At 52.2% G+C, this 20,910-nt stretch overlaps 7 protein-coding genes across 7 annotated transcripts; 3 read left to right on the top strand and 4 right to left on the bottom strand.

Annotated features, from left to right (window-relative positions):
• Positions 1-72: 72 nt before the first annotated feature.
• On the bottom strand, positions 73-849 carry UHO2_03700 (uncharacterized protein; the record flags this gene model as incomplete). The annotated part of the gene is made up of 1 exon (XM_041554306.1): positions 73-849. One exon carries the CDS (start codon positions 847-849, stop codon positions 73-75), a length of 777 nt encoding a protein of 258 aa, XP_041410240.1.
• A 666-nt stretch (positions 850-1,515) lies between these two features.
• On the bottom strand, positions 1,516-2,727 carry UHO2_03699 (uncharacterized protein; the record flags this gene model as incomplete). Its single annotated transcript, XM_041554305.1, has 1 exon — positions 1,516-2,727. The coding sequence occupies one exon, from the start codon at positions 2,725-2,727 to the stop codon at positions 1,516-1,518; it is 1,212 nt and encodes a 403-aa protein (XP_041410239.1).
• Positions 2,728-5,151: 2,424 nt separating this feature from the next.
• On the top strand, positions 5,152-6,582 carry UHO2_03698 (uncharacterized protein; the record flags this gene model as incomplete). The annotated part of the gene is made up of 1 exon (XM_041554304.1): positions 5,152-6,582. One exon carries the CDS (start codon positions 5,152-5,154, stop codon positions 6,580-6,582), a length of 1,431 nt encoding a protein of 476 aa, XP_041410238.1.
• Positions 6,583-6,801: 219 nt separating this feature from the next.
• UHO2_03697 (uncharacterized protein) lies at positions 6,802-8,138 on the bottom strand (the record flags this gene model as incomplete). Its single annotated transcript, XM_041554303.1, has 4 exons — positions 6,802-6,898; positions 6,994-7,066; positions 7,165-7,310; positions 7,399-8,138. 4 exons carry the CDS (start codon positions 8,136-8,138, stop codon positions 6,802-6,804), a joined length of 1,056 nt encoding a protein of 351 aa, XP_041410237.1.
• An 817-nt stretch (positions 8,139-8,955) lies between these two features.
• UHO2_03696 (uncharacterized protein) lies at positions 8,956-12,570 on the bottom strand (the record flags this gene model as incomplete). The annotated part of the gene is made up of 1 exon (XM_041554302.1): positions 8,956-12,570. One exon carries the CDS (start codon positions 12,568-12,570, stop codon positions 8,956-8,958), a length of 3,615 nt encoding a protein of 1,204 aa, XP_041410236.1.
• Positions 12,571-15,024: 2,454 nt separating this feature from the next.
• On the top strand, positions 15,025-18,954 carry UHO2_03695 (uncharacterized protein; the record flags this gene model as incomplete). Its single annotated transcript, XM_041554301.1, has 7 exons — positions 15,025-15,717; positions 15,818-16,044; positions 16,217-16,353; positions 16,464-16,514; positions 16,636-18,649; positions 18,722-18,793; positions 18,894-18,954. The coding sequence occupies 7 exons, from the start codon at positions 15,025-15,027 to the stop codon at positions 18,952-18,954; spliced, it is 3,255 nt and encodes a 1,084-aa protein (XP_041410235.1).
• Positions 18,955-19,738: 784 nt separating this feature from the next.
• UHO2_03694 (uncharacterized protein) lies at positions 19,739-20,522 on the top strand (the record flags this gene model as incomplete). Its single annotated transcript, XM_041554300.1, has 4 exons — positions 19,739-19,996; positions 20,089-20,124; positions 20,228-20,319; positions 20,414-20,522. 4 exons carry the CDS (start codon positions 19,739-19,741, stop codon positions 20,520-20,522), a joined length of 495 nt encoding a protein of 164 aa, XP_041410234.1.
• Between the last annotated feature and the right edge of the window lie 388 nt (positions 20,523-20,910).

Raw genomic sequence — 20,910 nt, 5'->3', positions numbered from 1 at the left:
GCATCCTCTTCACACCATCATCAGGTGTTGTTTACTTAAGTGGTGACATTTCTTTCCAACCTCGCATATTCTTTAATGCTTCATCGTCTCCTTCACCGCCTTTTTCGCAGCATTTCTCTTCACCACCTCACTGATTGCCTGATCCGCCGCCTTCCTCCCGATCTTAGCTTTTACCTCATAATTCGCCTTTGCCCAACCCATCTTGACCAACCACTTTACAAAGCTTGGCGTAACCGCTGCTGTGAATGCTACCCTCACTGGAAGCAAAAGGGTTTTGTGAATTGTGTATGCTAGGACTGCCTCAGTCCATAATGTTCCGCTGCCACTACCTCCCTTTTTCCCATCGGTGGGGTCAGAGGAGGAAGGATGTTCAGCACGTTGTTCCAACCCTAGTTTGGTGCGGAGGGAGGATTCGAGTGAACGAATGTGGTCCGCTCCAAGGAGGTGGATTGCGAGGAATGTGAGAGAGAAGTCTACGGTTGAGGCAAGGAGATATACGCCGAGAGCCCACCAACCATAGCGTCGGGTGAGAAAACGGAGTCGTTCGCGGAGTGTGGCTTTGGGTGGGGGTGCGTCTGGGTCTGGTTCTGGTTCTGGTTCTGATTTCAAGGTGGTAGAAGCGGTTGAGGATGGGCGAGCGAAGATCGCAGTTGTCCTTGGAAACGGTGATAGGAATGGGTTTGAGAGTTGAAGGAGGGGCAGTATTGATGCAGGTTGAGTTCTTGTAATCGCCTTTGAAGCTAGGAGTGAGGTAGATGTGGTGGAGGCGAACCTAAGAGATTGTTGTCGAAGAGCCGGCACTGATGGGGCCAGTACGCTACGACTGGCTCTTCTGAGAGTCGACGACATCTTGCCTTACTATCCGTCGCTTGATGCAACGTGGAGAGATGGTGAAAGTGAGATGAGGAGAAACAAAGGGTGGAGCTGTCAAATGTGTGTTACTCTCTCTGCTCTCTCTTTGGGATTTTTCTTTTTGCGACGTCACACCTTTTCGCGTACCGCGAGTCTCTGAGTCGGAGACGGTGTCCGAAAGCGCAAAATCGCAAAATCGTAAAATCGCAAAATCTTAATCTCTGGCTTCAAAAGGTGCACTTTTTCTAGGTGTGGAGGCGAAGAATCACCACCACACAGCCCAGCTGTAGCTCAGCACAGATAGCGGCTTGGCTGGAGCGGATGAAGCCGTCTGCTGCCTTGTAGTTTTGGGCAAGGGTCCGCGGACCAACAACAAGTGCCTCAATCGGATGGGCCAAAGTGAGATTCGATTTTAGGCCACACCAGCCTCGCTCAGAACATCATTAAAGATGAGACAGGTCCAGATGCAGCAACTTGGGTTTGAAAGCAAAAGTGGTATTCTCCATATCCCTACAAAAAAGAGAGATGTGATGGTATGTGTATGAGGGCTGGTGTTTGACACCAACACCAAAGCTGGCCTCCTGTCAGAAGCTGAAACGGCGAAAAACAGATCGAGCAACGGAAAGAGTGTGTGTTGAGAAACGAGCGTTAAGAAGCAATGCCTCAGTAATGATTCTGATAACTCTGCTGCTGAGGATGAGGATGTGCCATGCCAGCATGAGCATAAGGATCCACTCCGTACAGGTTCCCACCATCCGCATACCCTCCATCCCCTCCCTGCGGAGGAGAAGTCTGTTGCACTCCATACTGTCCTCCATACATATGTTCACCATAATACCCGGCACCAACCGCCGGATCCATCTGTGCTGCATAGCCATGATCGACGTACTCCCCGACCCCATATCCCCCAACCGCACCACCTCCAGCAGCAAGTGCAGTAGTCGAGTTGCCAAAACTATCCCTTCCTTTCTCACCCATACCATTCCCATCATGCCCTTCGTTATCCGATTCATCACCCATATCGAACCCAGCTCCACCCGTCCTACGCGCCGGCAACGGCTGCATGACGTTCGAATCAGGATCATGTTTGAGCTCAGGCCACTTGATATCGGCATCTCCATCGTCGAAATTGCTGAATCGTCGAGTACCGAATTTGAAGTAGAGGAAGATGAATGCTGCAAGAACCAACACGCCTCCTGTGACGGAAACGCCAATGATGAGACCGGTGCTTGCTCCTCCAGACTTGTTGCTGTCGGAGGATTCGCTGGTAGCCGAGGAAGTGGGAGGGACGGCTGTTGGTGCAGCTTGGACTGTAGCGGTGAGGGTTGTGGTGAGACCGGCTGAAGTGGTTGGCTGGGCTGTAGCAGAAGTGGAAGTGCGACTGGCAGAGGCAGCTGCAGCGGCAGAACGGGATGATGCGGCGGCTTCGGAAGCAGCTGCGCTGGAGATGGAGGCAGCAGCAGAGGAAGCAGCGGCTGCAGCAATGGAGGAGGAAGCAGCGGCTGCAGCAATGGAGGAGGATTCAGCGGCTGCTCGTGAGGCGGAAGCAGAGGCTAGAGCGGCTGAAGAGGAAGAAGAAGCAGCAGCAGCAGCAGCAGCAGCAGAGGAAGAGACAGCTGCAGCTGAACTGGAAGAGGCGGCTGGGAACAATCCATCATCGGTTTGGGAGCCAGTGGCAGAAGGGCGCGTGGCAGATGCGGACGAGTCGTCGTCGTCGTCACCACCACCGAAACCGCCAAACAGAGGGAACTGAGGTGACCGGGCAGCAAGATGGTGGTCTGGACGACCTCGAACTTGGTGCTGCTGCTGAGAAGCGGAGGCTGCTGCCGAGGCTGCGACAAGCGCGCTCAGGAGGAGGTACCGAGATGGTCGCATGATGGCCCAAATATGGGTACGGATGTGTTGATCTTGTATTGAAGAGTGTCGAAGCTCGTATCTACCGCTGCAAGCAGTAGATGTAATGGTATCTAGAGGACGAGCGTGCTCTTTGTAGTGGAAGGGATGACACGAGGCGCAACTGGGTGTGCTTGTTTCAATGCAGGTATACGAGACGCATCCAACACTTCTGTATGATGGTGATTGTTCGAGTTGCCTTGGTGGGCGTGGTTGTTCAAAAAGATGGTGGATGGCCGATGTGATTGCGGCTGTGCAGACCCTACTGAGATGTTGACAGCAGGTTACTAGCTTAGACTGTAAGGTCAACGATTAGGGGTTGAGACTAGGGTAGGGTAAGGGAAAAGGAATCCAGGAGCAAAGTCGAAGAGGAAGAGGGGATCGCAGGTGTTTACGGAGATGGATAGCGACGATGACGATGATAAGGTGTGAGAGAGGTTGAGGGTTGAGGTCGAGGTGAAAGAGAGTGACAGGCAAGCGATAGAGAGTGGGTTTAGCGTGGATCAGGATGGCAGTGCAGCAGCTTGAAATCAGGGACCCCTAAGCGCAACACTCACCACAGCACAGCAACAAGCAAGTGAAGGGTGAACAGCGGGAGAGAGTCATATGAAAAAATGGGCCGAGCCTTGGATTGCACTTTGCATACAATCCAATCCGAAGCTCGCTTTTCTTGGCCGACCTTGCATCCTCTCTCTCTCTCTCTCTCCCTCATTCGCTGGTACCTTTTTACTCCATGACCCTCACCAGGTCAGCTTCTATTCTCGCTGGTGGCTTGCTCATCATCTAGTGTTAACGAAACTCAGGTGGTATATTAGATGACGACGCAAGGTAGGTACACGGCACACAATTGGGGGAAGAAAAACAGGGCACAAGTGTGTGCTCGGCAAGCTATCTGCACCGATTGATTTTCATGCTTGAATTCTTGCTGTTTCTCAGAGACCAACACAACAGACACCCCTCAAATGATTCTTAAATTTTCAAAATTGTATTCAACTAAGCCGACTGCTGGCATTCCAATTGAAAACAGGCGAGAGGCGGGAATACAATTAGGTGGTTGTGTGGGTGACAAAGAGAGGAGGACCGGGTCCACGTCGCGTGAGGGCGTTGTGCAACTTGCCGATCCTTCATCTGTCAATCGGAGCTCCAATTCCATTTCACCACGTTACTATACTGCACTCACAGCGAAGAAAAGAAGAAAAAAAGAAAAAAGAAAAAAAAGAAAAAAAAAAAAAAAAAAAAAAAAAAAAAAGAAAAAAAAAAGAAAAAAAAAAAAAAAAAAAAAAAAAGAAAAAAAAAAGAAAAAAAAAGAAGAAAAAAAGAAAAAAAAAGAAGAAAAAAAGAAAAAAAAAGAAAAAAAAAAGAAAAAACAATCGTTTCCAAAAATTCTCTTCCCCTTGCCTGCCATGCACATTTTCAACACCTGTTTCACCTCAGAGCCGCTTTTGCCAGCCAGCCAACGTAAGCCTTGGTTCTTTCAGTTCGTTCGTTCAGATCGCAAAGCCCGATTTGAAACCATCCCTCGTCATCATCTCTCACCATGCCCAGCGTCCTATTCTACTTGGGAGAATGTTAGACTGTAGACCAAGGTACAACAGCGTTGCAACACCAGCTGGTTCTCCAGCTCGCTAACGAGCAAGGGACTGCGCCAAGCTTGGTCTGAAGCCCCCTTAGTCTCACTTTGCAAGCGAGGGCCATTTTTGTTGAAATAAAGGAGACACTCGGCGACGATGATCGGGAGATATCAGTCAGAGTACGGTGTTCAAGCTAAAGAGCAAAACACTATACTATATTGACATGCTAGAAGTGATTGTGGCAGGAGCCTCGAGCTCCCTGCTAGATTTATACACAAACGTGTGGCACATGCCCGACTGTGGGCATATCCTACCTAATGACAGTGTGTAACAACAAGTGGGACATGGTTGTATCCGATCTCTGTCTTGTATCGGCTCAGCCCAATTCCCGATCAGGTTTGCCTCACCTGATCCCAATCAGATCTATTTTACCTGATCGCCGACTGAATCTGCTCTGCCCGATCCTTTTCAGATCTGATCTATATTACTCCGAGATCGGACTGGATCGCAATCTCCAACAATTTTTGCTAGGATGCAGAATGAAAGCTTGGTCTAACAAGAGCTGGAAACCAACCGATCTGTCCAAGAGTTTGAGCGCGATATCCCAGCGAAATCTGCATGACGAGCTTGCTTTCAGTGCACGGTGCAGGTTTGGCGTTTCTCGTCAAAAAGTTCGCGCTGTTTTTGTGTGTGTGTCAACGTTGTTTGCTCGCTCAATCCGGCTTTGCTCGCTGCGTGTGTGTGTGTGAGTGTGTGTGTGTGCGTGTGTGTTTGTTCAGCTCGCTTCGTCCAATTTCTCTTCCTCCTTCCCATCCATCACTCGATCGAACCAACAATGTCGTCCTCGACACCCAACGCCGCGGCAGCGGGTGCACCACCTCCCACACGACCCACAACAGGTCGTAAACGAGCCCCTTCCTTCTCCGAAGCTATCGCACAAGTACCTCAGAACGCCAATGCTCAAGACGAAACAGCAGACCCCGTTGTAGCAGATCGCATCGCTGCAGCTGCCGCAAAAGCTGCTGCCAATGCAACCACGGATCCTGTTGCTGCTTCCACCTCCACCACTATCTCTGCCAAGCAAGTTGGTTCGCATTCGCGTACACCAAGCCAACAACGCGAAGATGACGAAATTTACCGTTCTCAAGGTCTTTTCAAAGACATCCTTACCTTCCGTTGGATGACTGCTCCTTCTTCGTCTTTACAGCTGGCGGTAATTTTTGTGCTGGCGTATTTCAACTGGAACTTCTTCATCGGCACTCACGAGAACAATCCCATTGCACCTTTCCTTATGCTGTCACACCGGGTACCCCAATCAGAAGTCATCTTGGATTCTCTTCCACCTAAGGATAACATCCAGCGCACGCTCCAAAATCTGATCCCTAGGTCAGCAGAAAGCTTCGAAGCAAGATACCAGAAAGGCTACAACGATTTGCTCTTCCTCGTCTTCTACGTCATCGTATTCTCCTTCCTACGACAGAGTACGACGTTGTATATCTTCAAGCCCTTCGCCAAATGGTGGGGGATCAAGAGCGAGAGTAAACAGGCTAGATTTACCGAGCAAGGCTATGCTGTTCTGTATTGGGGAAGTGCTGCTGCATTGGGGTTGTACGTCATGAGTTTCCAAGATTCTTGGTGGTACAATCTCGAACATCTTTGGCTCAAGTACCCGCATTGGCAGATGAGGAGCGAATTGAAGCTCTACTACCTTCTCCAATTCTCCTTTTGGCTCCAACAGGCGCTGGTGATGCTCTTAAGGCTGGAAAAGCCCAGGAAGGATTACTACGAACTCATCGCCCACCATCTCGTCACGCTCTGGCTCATCGGTTGGTCCTATCTCATCAACCTCACCATGATCGGTACTACCGTTTTCGTTTGCATGGACATCCCCGATACCTGGCTCGGCTTTTCCAAAGCTCTCAATTATATGGGACTGGACAACATCACAGTCGTCATCTTTGCTATCTTTATGGTCATCTGGACTTATTTCAGAATCTACCTTAGTGCAGCAACTCTCCATTCGGTTTGGTACCAATTTGAGCTGATTCCAAGGTATGCGAGGGAATGGGAACCGGAGAAGGGTTGGTGGTTGGTTAGTTGGATGAGATATCAGATCTTTGCGCCCTTGTTTTTGTTGTTGTTGCTGAATCTGTTTTGGTATGCGTTGATGTGGAGGATTATGTTCCGGGCGATCAGGGGGGTCGTGGAGGATGAGAGGGAGGCGGGGGAGGATGAGGAGGAAGACGAGAAAAAGAAGGATCAATAATGGGATGGAAGGAAATAATAATGCTTGCTTTTGCTGTACATAGGTTCCTTGATGGCCGCGATTATGGAAATTTATCACACAGTTTTGTAGAGGCTTGCGTGAGGTTATAAATGTGCTCGTATGGGATGTGTTTTCAATCCACACAAGGTACTTGCAATTCGACACAGAGCCATTGTTTGAGTTTAACTTATGATGTGATTGCAGAAAGTCGTCGTCCGTTCACATAAGAACGACGGACCCTTGATACACCAAATGACGAATAGATCTATACCGTAACAGATGCACTGATTCTGCAACCAACGTTGCTGTTTCGCCACTGCCACACATCGAACCAATACAGGACGGTGTCAGCATCTACTCCTCTCCCAAACTACTTGCACTGCCGCGTCGGAAGAGAGGATGAGAACTTACTCTGGCAAAGGAGCGGTACCACAATCTTGCAAACATCTTATGAAGACTGGTGCGTCCAAGTCCGGACCTGGCACTATCCACACCCCATCGAATGAAAACGAAACCGAAGGTCAGTATAAAGCAAGGAAGGAGTGATGCGATGTGAGGATAGGAGGGTAGGAGTTTCCGTACGCATGTTATTACTTGCTTGTTGCTGAGAATCTTGTTGACTGAATGTATCTTGTTGCTGTTGTGCACCTGTATCCAATTCGTGCAGTTGTTCGGGGAGGAAGCTTAAGACGCTTGCTGAAAAGTGGTCTTTCTTCAAACTCCAATACCTATCATCCACCAATGCTCTCTCGTCAGTATCCTTTTTCTGTCAGCTCTTTATCTTAAAGGCGAGTCAGGGAAGGTTGGTGTACTTACTCGTCAGCAAACCGCTGTTCAGCAGCATTACATTTCATCTTTTCCCCAATTCTACTCCCTATAAACCCTGCATACTTTTGCAACAAGTCCATTCTCGACCGAACTATCTGTTTCAGTAGCCATTTACATCGTTCCAAATCGACCTGAACTAAGTTGAGACGAAGAAACTCGTCTTCATCCACCCCACCTTCCGTTTCTGGATCTGCGGAAGGGTGCGAGGATAGGTGCAGAAGATTGTCGAGAATCGATTGTTGTTGTTCCATCTGCCCCACTAAAAATTCGAATGGGGAGGTGGGGAAGGGGAGAAGTTCCGGGGACGCTTTTTGAGTGGCCATGAAGAGTGTTAGTTGTTCGAAAGGTTTTAGGCGAGCAATTGGGGATGAGGAGGGATATGGCCAGCCGTTGGAAGAAGAGCTGCTTGATAAGGGGCCGGGATACTCCGAGTGGGAGTGTGAAGCACCGGTGGTGGTAGAGAGGAGTGCGTCGATGTCTAAACTCGAAGCTGGGGCTGGTGCTGGCGCTGCGTTGTAGGATGAAGATGCTGGTGGGGTCGAACGACGACGGCCGCCAGCGGTTATAGAGGGCGTCGCGGAGTCAAGTCGACTGCTGGAGCCTGCATTTGCGAGTGAGGAGTGAGGATGACGAGAGGAGGCGCCATTGGCTTGATGGGAGGTGTAGGACTCTTCAAATCCTTCGTCTTCTTCTACGCCGTCGTCGAGAGTGTATCGTGGTAGGGGCATGTTGATGTGTCCAGCTGGGTCAAGATTCTAGCCGTTGGTAAATATGCTGATGCGCTACGTAGGTCTGGGATGGTAGCGTTACGAGGCGTGGGGAAAGCCGAGAACGATAGAAGCACACGAAGTCGAGTGGGGAGGACGTTCTAAAACTCGGATGTCGGACAGAGATCGACACAAAAGACCAACACTACAGTGAAAGTATGTGACTTGTAGTCCGATCTCACATTGACGCCAACTTCGCTCACTTGAATATGTAACATATTGTCCCGATCGACTATCGCGACTGGCATCGGCATGTCGGTTAACAGATACCCGACATAGTTGCCCCGTCATGCTGCAGCATCATATACTGGGCAGCACATCCCTGTAACATACACATATGCACAGAACGCTGGAACATTTGTCTTGTACTCAGTTCTTACATATCATCGCAATCGATACTTGTGATCATCGCTATTTGCTGTACGTCCTACAACAACTACGCTGTCCTGCCACTTCACGCGACGCGTTCAGTGCTACAACCAAATTCTTGGCTGTTTCTCTCACAACAAACGCAATCAAGACACTTGCAATACACTATACAGCATCAAACAACCGCCGAGACGAGTGACAAAGGTTTACATTCGAGCAAAACGCTGGTTATCGAAGAAGAGACCGGGAAGAGATAAGATTAGAAATACAGTTGTGACAAAGGCGGGTTAAGGCCGAGAAAGATGAAGCAAGAAAGTGCGGATAGAGGTACAACAAAGGCAAAGGAACTGAAAGACAAAGCAAAAGGGCAGAATGGAGAGAAGAACCAGCCATCGAGCAATCACCATAATCACATGGCGACGCCGACCCACTCTGCTTCCTCCTCTTCGTAAGCATTCTGGTGATAGTGCTGTTGTTGTTGAGGTGGCTGGTGTGAGTACTGAAGTGTGCTAGCGGGCATGATGTGAGAGTGAAGCACCTTGTGCTGGCTGTAGCTGGCAGGTGCAATAGCTGCCTTGCGTGGCTGTGACTGAGGTGAGGGGGACTCGGCAAAGTTGAGTCCCAATCCAAAACCGCCTTCAGCCTTGGGTACACCCGAAGCAGAAACCTTGCGACCAGATGCAGCTGTTGTCAGTTCTGTGGGCTCCACAGCGGGCAACTTGGTGCGAGGAGGCGTCTGTGGCGATCGACCAGCGATCGACACGGGAAGTGGAGACATTGCGGCAGAAGAGGCAATATCGTTCATGCCCACTCCGAATCGAGCGAGCCCTGTGCCAGCAGCGGCAACAGCAGTAACAGCTGAAGCCGTGGCCCGGGCCGAAGACTTGGGAGGCTTGACAGGTGAGACCTTCTTGACAAATGCTGCGTTGACGGTGCCCAACGTCATCGTGGGCTCTGCTATGGCAGCAGGCTTTTCGGCAAGTGCATCAACACCTTTGAGATGAGCAAGACCAATCTGGCTGAGACGACCGAGGCCGAGCTCCTGTGCAAGGTCGCTGAGATCCATGCTCAGGCCGAGCTGCCTGTTAAGGGCTGCCTTCTCGCTCTGCTGCGGCTTCTGCTCCCGAGCAACAGCAGTGGTGCCCATTTGACGGCAAGAAGCGAGCGTAGGAGTGTCGCAATCGCTTGAGTCAGAAGCGCTAGGCTGACCCGGAGCACCACCAGCAGACGAGCCTTTGACCTGGAACGGAGTCTTGAGCTTGGCCAGACCGAGTGCGCCAGTCAAATCGGCATTGCCGCTGGCCATCTCAGTCTCCAGCTCAAAGATGCTGGTGCCAGCACTCGATGCGAGCGAGGCGCTGCTAGACATTTTTGTAGGTGAGAAGTCGAACGAAGTGGAGCTGGACAGATAGCCCATCTTGCGCTCCGGACTCATGCTGGCGTTGCTAGAAGCAGAGCTGAAAGTGCCGCCGCTGACGAGCGAAGAGCTGGACATGCTGCGTGAGAAGGCGAAAGCACCCGAAGAGCTGCTACGAGCGCTGCTAGCCTCCGAAAGCTCGCTGGTGACACTGTCGGTACGAGGCATGCCTACGTAGTTCAACTCGACCGCCATAGAGTCAGCTGTGATCTCCAACTCCTCCTTCGTCGAAAAATCATCGCTGCCAAAGAGCCCCGCATGGAGCGCCGCGAAGGTGGTCTCAGTCGACTCAGGCGGGTAGACCGATGCGGGCGAATACACGCTTTCGGGGCTCACAGGCGTGGCGGTTGCGGCATTGGCTGGCTTGGCTGGGACAGAGGCTGCCATAGGTGCAGGCGCAGGCGTGGAGGTTGCTGCGTCTTGGCGAGAAGGAAGGTCTCGGCTTGCGGAAACGGTTGGGTCAGCTTTAACTGAAGACGAGGGTGTCACAGCAGCCACTTGAGCGACCTTGGCAGCCTCGATCGGGGCCTTGACTGCCTCCTGAACATCGACGCTCTCGCGACGCTGCAGCACAGCCTGTTGGCGCTCGTGGTTCTCCTCGTTGGCAGCAAGATCTGGAGTCGGAGGCATGATGTTGACAACAGGCAAGGGAGTCGTGCTTCGGCCGCCCATTCGTGGACTTTTCGACAGGAGCAACGGGCTGGCAACGGCAACCGCCTTGGCACGCTGACCTGCAAAGTTGATGCGTCTAGCCTGTTGAGTCTCAGCGGCCGATGGGTGACGTTGAGGGCTCCTGCCGGCTGATGAAGAGGGAGATGTCCTGTTTGGAGAGGCAGAAGTGGGAGTGTCAAATGACGCAGCCTGTCTGGGTGTAGGTGTGACTGCGTTGGCCTGCTCACTGTCGCCGAAGAAGCGGGACAACGGGCTGTTGGATCGACCAGGAGAAATGGGAGCGTGGCGAACAAAGGCTGGGAAGACCGAGTCGAAATGGCTATTGGAGCTAGGGGGGCTGGTCAGGTCGTGAAGCTTGAGTGCGGGACCTGCACGTCCATCGACACTGCGGCTTCTCCTGCGAGCCGATCGTACTTCCATGTCGGACCTTCGCGCTCGCATCTCTGGCTCCTCACGACCGTGGTTCTGGTCCAGCAAGCCGTCGACAACTCTTTGAGTCATCGACATCCTCTTTTGTGCAGCACTGGTTTCAGATCGAGGCTTAGCGCTCTGAGCAGGCAAGGCTGCCGACTTGCCTAGTGGAGATTTGCTGGGGGTCGACCTGGTACCGTCGGAGAAGCGAAGGGCAGTCTCGCCGCGGAGGCTGATGGTCGACTTGCGAAGGTCATTCAGGCGAATAGGGTTGAGACCTGGGCTGGGCACACCGCGTCCAGTGCTGGAAACTACACGGCTGACGGGTCTAGTGTTGCAGCCGAGAGTTGGCATCTGGCTCTCGCGAACGGTGCCACGCTTAGAGTCCCAAGCAAATTCGATCGGTATCATGGGAGAAGAGGTGTCGAAGCTGGGCAGAGGAAGGAGAGCGGGCGCAACGTCAAGGGCGGCTTGCGCTCTCGCATCTGCCAAGGCCTTTCTGGAACGCTGGTGCTCCTCGGGATTAGCAAAGGTGATGGACTTGTTCGGGGCAGCGCCGACCGCATTATGGTGTTCACGGATCTGGCGAAGAGCGGGCATACTCTTCTTCTTGGCCAACGTTGAGGAGCGTGTTGGGCTGATCTCGCGGATGAGACGGACCGGCTGACGGACCGGACAGGTGCGGAGCGAAGATGGTGATTCATGCAAGTTGGCCACATTCGAGCCTTTGCGTTGCGGTGAAAACTGGAAGCCAGACTGTTCAAAGGTAAGGGTGGTAGGTGGAGCACTCTGAGGGACGCCATCGAAAAGATCAGGGGTGGATCGTGACGCGAGACCCGAGAGGCTTGGTGCCTTGTCCTTCTTCTTGCGAGCGAAGAAGCGGGCAAAGGACGAGGAAGAAGAGCTTGAGGCAGAAGTGGAATGGACGCTAGTGCCAGCGCTGCGCGAAGACTTGGCAGGGGTGCCGAGGAGGGAGAAGAGAAGGTCGTCTGTGGGATAGCATGAAGGGTTGCTGCTATTGTTGCTCAAAGTCGATGCGGAAGGAGCGAAGCTCTTGCGTGGGAGAAAGCGTCGCCGAGTGGGTGTTTCGGGCACATCGCGGTCGTCCTCAAAGACGGAAGCGGAAGCGGAAGGTTGACGAGTCATCTCGGTAGGGTGGGCTGCATCAGATGAACCGTAAGCGTAGACGTCATCCACGGATGTGGCGAAGGCTTCAAGTTCGGGTGTGGGGCTGGTGGTGCAGTTGTATGCTCGGTCGTTGTCCTCGGTGTTACGAGCGTGACGACGGCTGGCGTGATCGAAGGAAGAGCGTGATTCAGGCTTGCTGCAGTCGGCCTCGTGCCATTCACGGCCGGTATCGATGCCCATGGCATGGCGTGGGTCGAAGACGGCGATACTGGCTTTGGAGACAAAGTTGATCTTGCCCTTCTTGGACTTGACCGAGGCGGACTTGTTGCAAGACTTTGACGATGGCGCTGGCGATGCGGAGCGGTCATCGACGTACTGAGACATGTAGACCAACATGGTGACGAGGAACAGAGGCTGTGAGCGTGCAAAAGTGTTTGAGTAACGATCGGGTAAATGGCACTGGATAGGGCTGGCCTGAGATCATGTGACGGGGCCTTGATGTGTGGATAGAAGCTGTTATAAAGAATGTAAAGATATATGAGATGCTGACTGGGGCTATATCGAGCTAGCAGAGGATATAGCTGAGTGTGGTGCTGGAAGGGGAAAGAGGCGGTCTGGGATCAGGAAAAGGGATGAGGGGATAAAGGGTAATGGTGACGAGGAGGAGGGATGAAGGTGGTGAGGAAGATAGAACCGAATAGCAGGGAACAAAGCAAAGAAGGATCAAGGCAGGAGCGGGAAAGCGGCGCAGTGGGAGAGGAAGCAGGGACTTGGAAGCAAGCGATGCAAAAGGGTGCAAACAAGGATCGTACTTTTGCAGCCGGGAGCCAGACAATACTGAGATGGTGGTCGACTTTGGTTCAAGCTGTATGATTCGCGCTGGCGACGAGGCGTCGTGAGTAATGGCGCAGCGCGTCGTACCATTCTACACAGTGAACGGGGAGGAGAGAGGAGTCGGATTGATGCTCATGCTGCTTCTGCGGGCTGCGGGCTGCGATGGGACAAGATTGCTGGCCGGTCTTTGACATGGTCAAGCGAGGATGGCACGAGGCAATTGCGACCATGCCACCTTCGAGGCGAGGCACTCGATAGTAGCAGGGACAAAGGCAGGCAGACGGACGGACGGACGGGCGGCTAATCATTCATGAAGGCAGGCAATGGTTCTTGCGCTACAGGCACAGACGAAGAGCTTCGCATCGGCTTCTGCTACTTTGTGAACGACATTGTCTGTGATGGAAGCAAGCTCAGCATCACTGGTGCTCCAAGTAGGACTGACTTGAAACAGCGCTGCATGATGAGTAGCTTGATATGCCGATGGTACACTCAAAGGCAAAGCACAATGACGGGGACTCTGTACGAAAGAGACTGAGAACTTTTTTATTCCCACGTCGGCGAAACCCAAGTAAGCCACTTCTCGGCCGGACTTTGCTACTCTCTTGGCGTTTGCCCATCGTCAAGTGACCTCGGACATGTGAGAAGAATCGTATGCAGGCCCAGCTCTGGAATGCAGATGATACCGAAAGCGAGCCAAAGGGGATGTGTGCAGTTCTGCCTTGCTGGATGCGTGGCGTAGCGGAACAGCTGAAATTTGAAAAGAAAAAGCTTCTTTCTCTCTCTCTCTTGAAACGCCAGCAGCGGATATCATCTTTTGGGAGGAGCGGATTCCTGCTCACCATCAACCAATCGGTCAAAGGAGACCTCCCAATCCCAAGCTGAACGACAAAGACAGAGCAAGGCTCAAAGGCTGCGATTGCAGAGGTGGAATGGATCCGGGGTCATCATTGTACAGAAAGCGCTAAGAGAGGGGGACGATGACTTGTCACTTGGAGAAAGGTCCTCGCTCATTTTCCATGCAAGGAGAAAGACCGAGAAAGGGGCATGTTGAAGTACGTGCGTCAAATATCGATGATCACAAGTATCGATTGCGATGATGATTGTAAGCTAAGTACAAGGTAAATCTAGTGTATATATATATGTCTCCTAGCGTTCCTTGTGTACGTATATGATACAAGGACGATGAGGCTGAAACATAACGGTGAAACTACGGAGAAACTATGCCGACTAACAGTTAACTGGCATGCCGATGCCTATCGCGGCTAGTCGGTTCGGGGCCTATGTGATGTATATCCGAATGAGTGAAGTTGGCCAAGTGTGTGAGATCGAAATAGGTCTGACATACTTTCACTGGGCATCTGTGTTTCAAAGCCGCAGCTGCGCCTCAAAGTTGGTTAGCAAGCGATGTGTCACATGTTTGTTCGGCTACCATAACAATGATCGCCAAGGGACCACACAAGACTCCAGTGCTGTCGATCCCTACATCTGCCTCACATCCAAGATGGTGGATTCGCTCATCATTCTTACTGTGACTCCGTTTCGTCTCCACATAAGCGTTTCCTTGTACATGTGATATTCGTTCGGTGTCTCGCACTACTAGATGAGCAGCTGTCAGGAGATGTTCCCCGTACGTATCGGACAACAAACAGCACCGTCTACTGGACGTCTTCCGCCTCGCGCTGCGTTGCTCCTCGATGGCTGCTGGTTCCGAGTTCCTAGTTCCGCGTTCCGAGATCTATAAAAAATGTGGAGCAGGGAATTGCTGTTTGTGTATGCCTGTGCGCCGGGAAAAGTGCCGAATATAAATTGGTGATGCCAAGCCGCAGCTGCACTGCATTTCGGGTAGAAATCCGTCTGGGCATTGGCTGCACTGCCTTTCTCTAAAGCATCTCTCAAGCGGCAATACACATCACCCTCATTCGGCCACTGAGGCTGCAAGTAGAGAGCAAACAAATCAAGGTCTTGGCCTCCATCTCAGCTCGAGACCGTCTCAGCATCCCGACTTGGCCCGCAAAGATGCCATCTGAACTGCCTTCGGGATCGAAACGGCCAGCGCCGTTGGTGGTGCTATCTGGTGCACTCGTCTCCCATATCCACACGGTACTCGGCTTTCTTGCCTTCTTTGGCGCCCTTGTCACCGCACTCTCGCTTCACTACCAAAAAGTGGTCAAGAATCATGTCGCTCAGTATCCTCAAGAATGGTGGCCATCCGTGTCGGCAACCATCGGTGACTGGTACCCCGAACGCAACATCTTTCAGGTCGGAATCGCACTCATGGCAGGTCCTCGCTTCGCACTCGTCTTCCTCTCGGCACTGCTTGTCTCGCTCTCGACTCCCTCTCGATCACCGAAAGCATCAATATTGCTCTTCGTCGGTGTGCTCAGGACATTAGCATGCGGAGGATGGGTCTATGTGACAAGCACAGACGATCACATGTTCCATGACATTGCCATGTTCGTCTACCTTGCACTCACACCGCCGTGGATGTTCATCACTAGCGGAAGCTTGGCACAGCCTTCCATCAGCAGCCGAGCAGCTCCTTCGGATGACGCGCTCGCTGCCAAGGCAAGACGTACTCGCAGGATAGCCGCCTTCTCTTTCTTTGGCTGCACGCCTTTCATGGGCTACTTCTTTTACCGCCATAACGCCCTTCGCATCCCAGGCGCCTACTCGTACTATTCTTACTTTGAGTGGGGTCTAATCATCTTCGTAAGTCTCCAATGTCATTCGCTTAATCTCGACCCGGTACCACTGTTTACTCATCCTCTTCTTTTTGCCCTACTTTTCTTCGTTACGCTGGTGATTGCAGGATCTTCTCTTTGACGCTGCAAGCGTGTACGATCTTTCCCGCTTTGAGATCCATGTCGTCGAAGCAACAAAGCCAGAGGCTCCAGCGAGCAACACGTCGAATCAACGCGCAGCATACGGGCCGCAAGGTCGTCGCCTCATCGACGGCGCTTGGGTTCGTGGAGGCAGAAGTCAAGCCATCACCTCTGGCGCCTGGTCAGCTTCTCCCATTGATGCTCATATAGACGGGTACGATCTTCTTCCTCGAGCTTGACCGAAAGCAGCGCTGCTATGCGACATGAACCATCACTGACGGACATATTCATCGTTTGTCACTCTTTGCGCTACACTCCTCAAATCTCACCGCTTTCCTCCTCTATCCTTGTAAATCGGCTGTGAATACGTGCTTCTCGTCTCACAGAACATCAAGGTCGTCAAAGAAGGCAGCAGAAGAGGTTGATGAGGCAGCAGATGACCTGTTTAGCAACAGCGCGCTGCCTCCCACAAGCCCAACAAGCCTTCGAGCCATCGTCTCACTCGTCTCGGATAGCTATCTGGGTGAGTACTCGTCAACTTCATCTATATCGGGCGGACCCAAAGCTTACCTTTTGCTTGATCGTCTTCCGTCTCTTGCTCGATGCACTATCTTTCCTTCTGGCACTTGTCAGCATTCTGCTTCTGGACAGCTCTGACAGCGCTTCATCCGATGATCTTCTACTGTGAGTAACGTGACCCTGCAAGGGGCCTGTGTGTTGCTGCGGACTGGGCGCCCTCGTTTCGACCCCATTCCTTGAGCTGACATCCTGTCTTTCTCTTTCTTTCTGCTATCGCGGATCACAGTCAGCGTATACAACCTTGCCATCGGCGGTCATGAGGTCTTGCTGGTTTCACAGGTGATTGGTCTTGGACTGACGCTTGCAGTGCCAGCTCTCCGCTCTCGCGTTCGTCGGCAGATAGCTGGCGGTGCATCAATTGTCGGTCCGGTCTCATCTCAGGCCAAAGCCCTCGGTTGGCTGCTATCGCTTGTAGGTCAGGCAAGCTGGTGCATTGCTGATCCTCTCGTTCGACTCCTTGCTGTCGCCTTCTCCAACGCGTTGCTTGCCGTCCTACTGGCACTCGAGTGGGGAGCTGCATGGGAAGCCGACCAGCTGCCGGTCAAGATTGGCATCTGGCTCGTTGGCTTGCTTGCCTCGAATCTTGCCAAGTATGCCAACCACAGCAACAATCCAGCTTGGCCCTTTATGGACTCGACCAACGGCGGCCATAACGTCCTCCTACTCTCACTGGCTGTTGTTGCTGTCGTTGAGACTGCTTTGAGACACAAATACGATCGATTGTCCGTCGTGCAGCGACGTCAGGGAGCAAGAGACGACGCCCAAGGCAGCTTCTGGCTTGCGACGCTCGGTTCCGGCGCTCTGCTCTACTCGATCCACACCTTCCTTACAGACACAGGCACCATGATTGCATGGGGCTGGACCGGGTATCCCATCAAAGGTCTCATGGCTATTCCGCACGGCTGTATCATCCTTATCATGATGGCCTTCTCATCGCTCGCTGCGACACGTTGGACCACCTTTGGCTACCGTCTGACCCTGTTTCTCGTCCAATGTGGCTCGGCCGCGCTGCTCTACTTCGCCGTCGACTGGAACAGCTTCATCGGCGCAGTTGGCATGGCCCTCAGCCTCCCGCCTCTGGCATTCCCCATCATCTCGGGGGCAATGCGACACGATCCCATTAAGGTGATGCTATGCGGATGGCTCGTCGCCAATGTGCTTACCTTCCTGGGTGTCCTGACCGTCGCGTATGCCTTTGTGCCAGGCGGAAAGGTAATGCGAGAGAGGACAGGTTTCATGCTCGTGATCCAGCTGGTTCTGCTAGGTTTCGGTCTCGTCAACGCACGTCGTGTCGACCTCGCACGCCTCAACGCCAAGCAGCCTAAGGGCAACAAGCCAACCTCAGCCGCTTCTACGGACAGCAAGACCGCAAAAGCAGAAGACGCAAGCAAAATGGCTCGATCAGGATCGACGTACTACATCTGCTTGCTGATGGCTCTGATCGGTCTGGTCGGCAACTTGGTCCCGTTGTATCGCATCGTGCCAGCCTCGTCTATCGTCCCGCATCATCCTGAACACCGCTTAGTGACGGCAGGGATGTGGACAGTCCATTTTGCATTGGATCAGCACATGCGCGATAGCTCGCGTCGAATGGCGTCCATTATGAAGACACTCGATATGGACCTCTTCGGCCTGGTCGAATCTGACCTTCACCGTCCAGTCTTTGGCAACCGTGATCTCACACAGTATCTCGCTGAAGACCTCAAAATGTACACTGACATCGGCCCAGCTCCAAGCAAGAATACATGGGGAGCAGCGCTCTTCTCCAAGTTTCCGATCATCAACTCGACCCACCATCTGCTTCCGTCTCCAGGCGGAGAGCTTGCACCAGCCATTCACGCAGTCATCGATCTCTACGGCACTCCTACACATGTGGTTGTATCACACAACGGACAGGAAGAAGATCCGCTCGATCGCGAATTGCAAACGACTGAAATCGCACGCATCTTCCGCGAAGCTTACCCTCACCCGGCCATCTTTCTTGGCTACGTGGTGACAAAACCACACGCAGAGAGACCGTCGCCATACAAGATCCTGTTCGAGGACGGAAACATCCAAGATGTAGAGCCGACAGATTTTGGAAGGTGGTGCGAGTACTTAGGTTTCCGAGGCCTCGAGAGGATATCCTATGTGAGAGTTTCAAGGTATACAGTTACGGATACAGAGTTGCAGACGATGAAGCTTGTTGTGCCAAAGGAGCCTATCAGTGCGGACCACAACGAGTTGACACGCTTTGTGATGTAAGTTGCTTGAACTCCTCTTCCGTCTTGAACCGGAGTCAGACGCTGACCTCTCTTTCTCCTTTGCAACAGTGCGGAAACATACCCTGAAGAGATGCGATATCCAACATCGCTCATTGATCCGGACGCATACGTGTACGACAAGTAAGTTTGGCCCACCGATGTGGTAAAGCGATTAAAATTTGGCTGTGTTGCGAGTCTAATTGCTGACATTCTACTTTGCTTTCGCTTGATTGCTTGATAGACACATGTACTCGCCCTATCCTTGGCCTATCTATTACGGTCGCGAGATTCCTGACTTTTGAAAAACTCGCTCTGTGTTGACATATCTCCAAAATGCACAATGCTTTGTCTAATGTCAATGAAGCTGTCAAAAGAGCATGCGCGTCAATGCCGATGTTGACGAAGTGTGAGGTGTGATCAGATCTGTGGCACAGACGCCGCAGACTGTAACGGCGCGAAAGAAAGCGGTGGGTCAAACCTTATTTTGCAAGGCTGAGTCGCTGCGACGTGGCCAGGTTGATGGCTCCAGTGCTTGCCTCTGCGCCTAGCTTTTTGAAGCTCCAAGACTACCTCAAGCTACAATTGCCCTGCTTGCTTCGCTCATCCTTCTATCGACGGAGGGAGACTCAGACGTGTCAAACACCTGATCACTTCAAGATGCCGGTCATGACAAGAAGCATAAAGAAATAGGGAACCTTATCGACAGTCTTGGAAAGACGACGCTGACAGACAGGAATGATGGCACTGGAGGCAAGCATCAAGCCTCGAAAGTGTGGCAACAAGAGGCTTGCTCGCAGCTGCGGAAAAGTGTCCTTCAAAAAGAGGGACGATCCAGCACCTGCAGAACATAAAAAAGCTTGCTTTCGCATGCAATCCCTCATCCTGTATGTACTATATCTCATCTGTCCCACCCTCTCCGTCCCCGACTCATCTCTTGATCCTGCTACGCAGCAGCTGACTCCTCGCAGCCATCGCAATCACGAGCAGCCTCATACCGAGCAACAACCGCACGAATCTTGATTCACCTCCTGACCAAGTCTGCCGACCCTTCGGCGCCAGAAGCACCTTCGTCCGCTGTGCATAAAGATGGCTAGAACCAAGCAGATCGCCTGGAAGAATCGTAACGCCAAAACTCTTCGTGCTCGCCCGAGCGTGCAAAAAGGCGATGCTGACGTCAAACCTAACTTGAAGCAGGAGAGCGACCTGCTCGCTGCTTCCGGCTCCTCTGAAAAGCGCGAACTCGATTCTTCCCCTGCGAACAGCTCTGACGTGTTCGTTGAAGACTTCGAACTCGAAACGAAGGCCGAAATAAAATCACCTAAGTCGCCCAGGAAGGACTATGGCGTGAGTACAACACTGCGATCCACCCACTGTCGTGTGTATGACAGTGGTAAAGCTGCACTATACTGACACGACATTTCTTGCATCACAAATAGCGGGCACCGCCTGTAAGCTGGACCAAGGAGGAGACGGTAAGTATCCTCGTATACACTTCATCAACATCCTTCTATTTCCTCGCGTCGTTTCAAGCTCTATCTGACACTTTCTGTGGTCAGCACGTACATTTGTATTCAGAAAGCACTTCTTGACGTGCAGTACGAAGTAGCCAAAGAAAACATGTCTCGATTCTTGGAAAAAACTGAGCTGGCCGGTCGCAACACCGCGAAGTAAGTATGACGCTGGTCATCATGTCAATATATACAGCTGTACTGACTGACCATCTTGCACTACCATGCTCGCTGTGGGAGCTGTTCTGTACAGAATCCACGGGAAGCTGAAGGGTATGCATGCTGCTGCCATCAAGGCTCTTGAGTCGGGACCCAGCGACGTCAGGCCCAAGTCGGAGCGAGTTGGCGGCTTACTCTCATGAGCTTCCATGCCTATCTTGGCCGATGTCCCACGTCCATCAAGTCCGGTCCCCAATCCGCGTTTCCCTCTCGGTCACGCCTTGACGATCTTCTATGCATCGCCAAATGTCGACAAAGCTATCGTAGTCATCGAAGTTCACATTCTGTACCAGCAAGAAGAAAGTGAGCATTGCCTAGTCTATACATGTGGATCTCTGAGCGTCAACTGCAAGCCAGTATCAATAATCATTCTGAAGCAACCCCTACAAGCCGTTCATACGCCTGAGGCACTCAAGTGTTCTCATTGAAGCCATCCTTGAGGACTGCGAACAGATCATTCGCGCCCCTTTCGCGGCTCATGAACCTACCTCTCAAGTTTTTTTTTTATACAGCAGTCCAGGCTGTCTGTAT

This window comes from Ustilago hordei, assembly GCF_900519145.1.
Source record: "Ustilago hordei strain Uho2 genome assembly, contig: UHO2_contig_06, whole genome shotgun sequence".
Lineage (NCBI taxonomy): Eukaryota > Fungi > Basidiomycota > Ustilaginomycetes > Ustilaginales > Ustilaginaceae > Ustilago > Ustilago hordei.
This window is presented reverse-complemented; position numbering and strand designations above follow the sequence as displayed.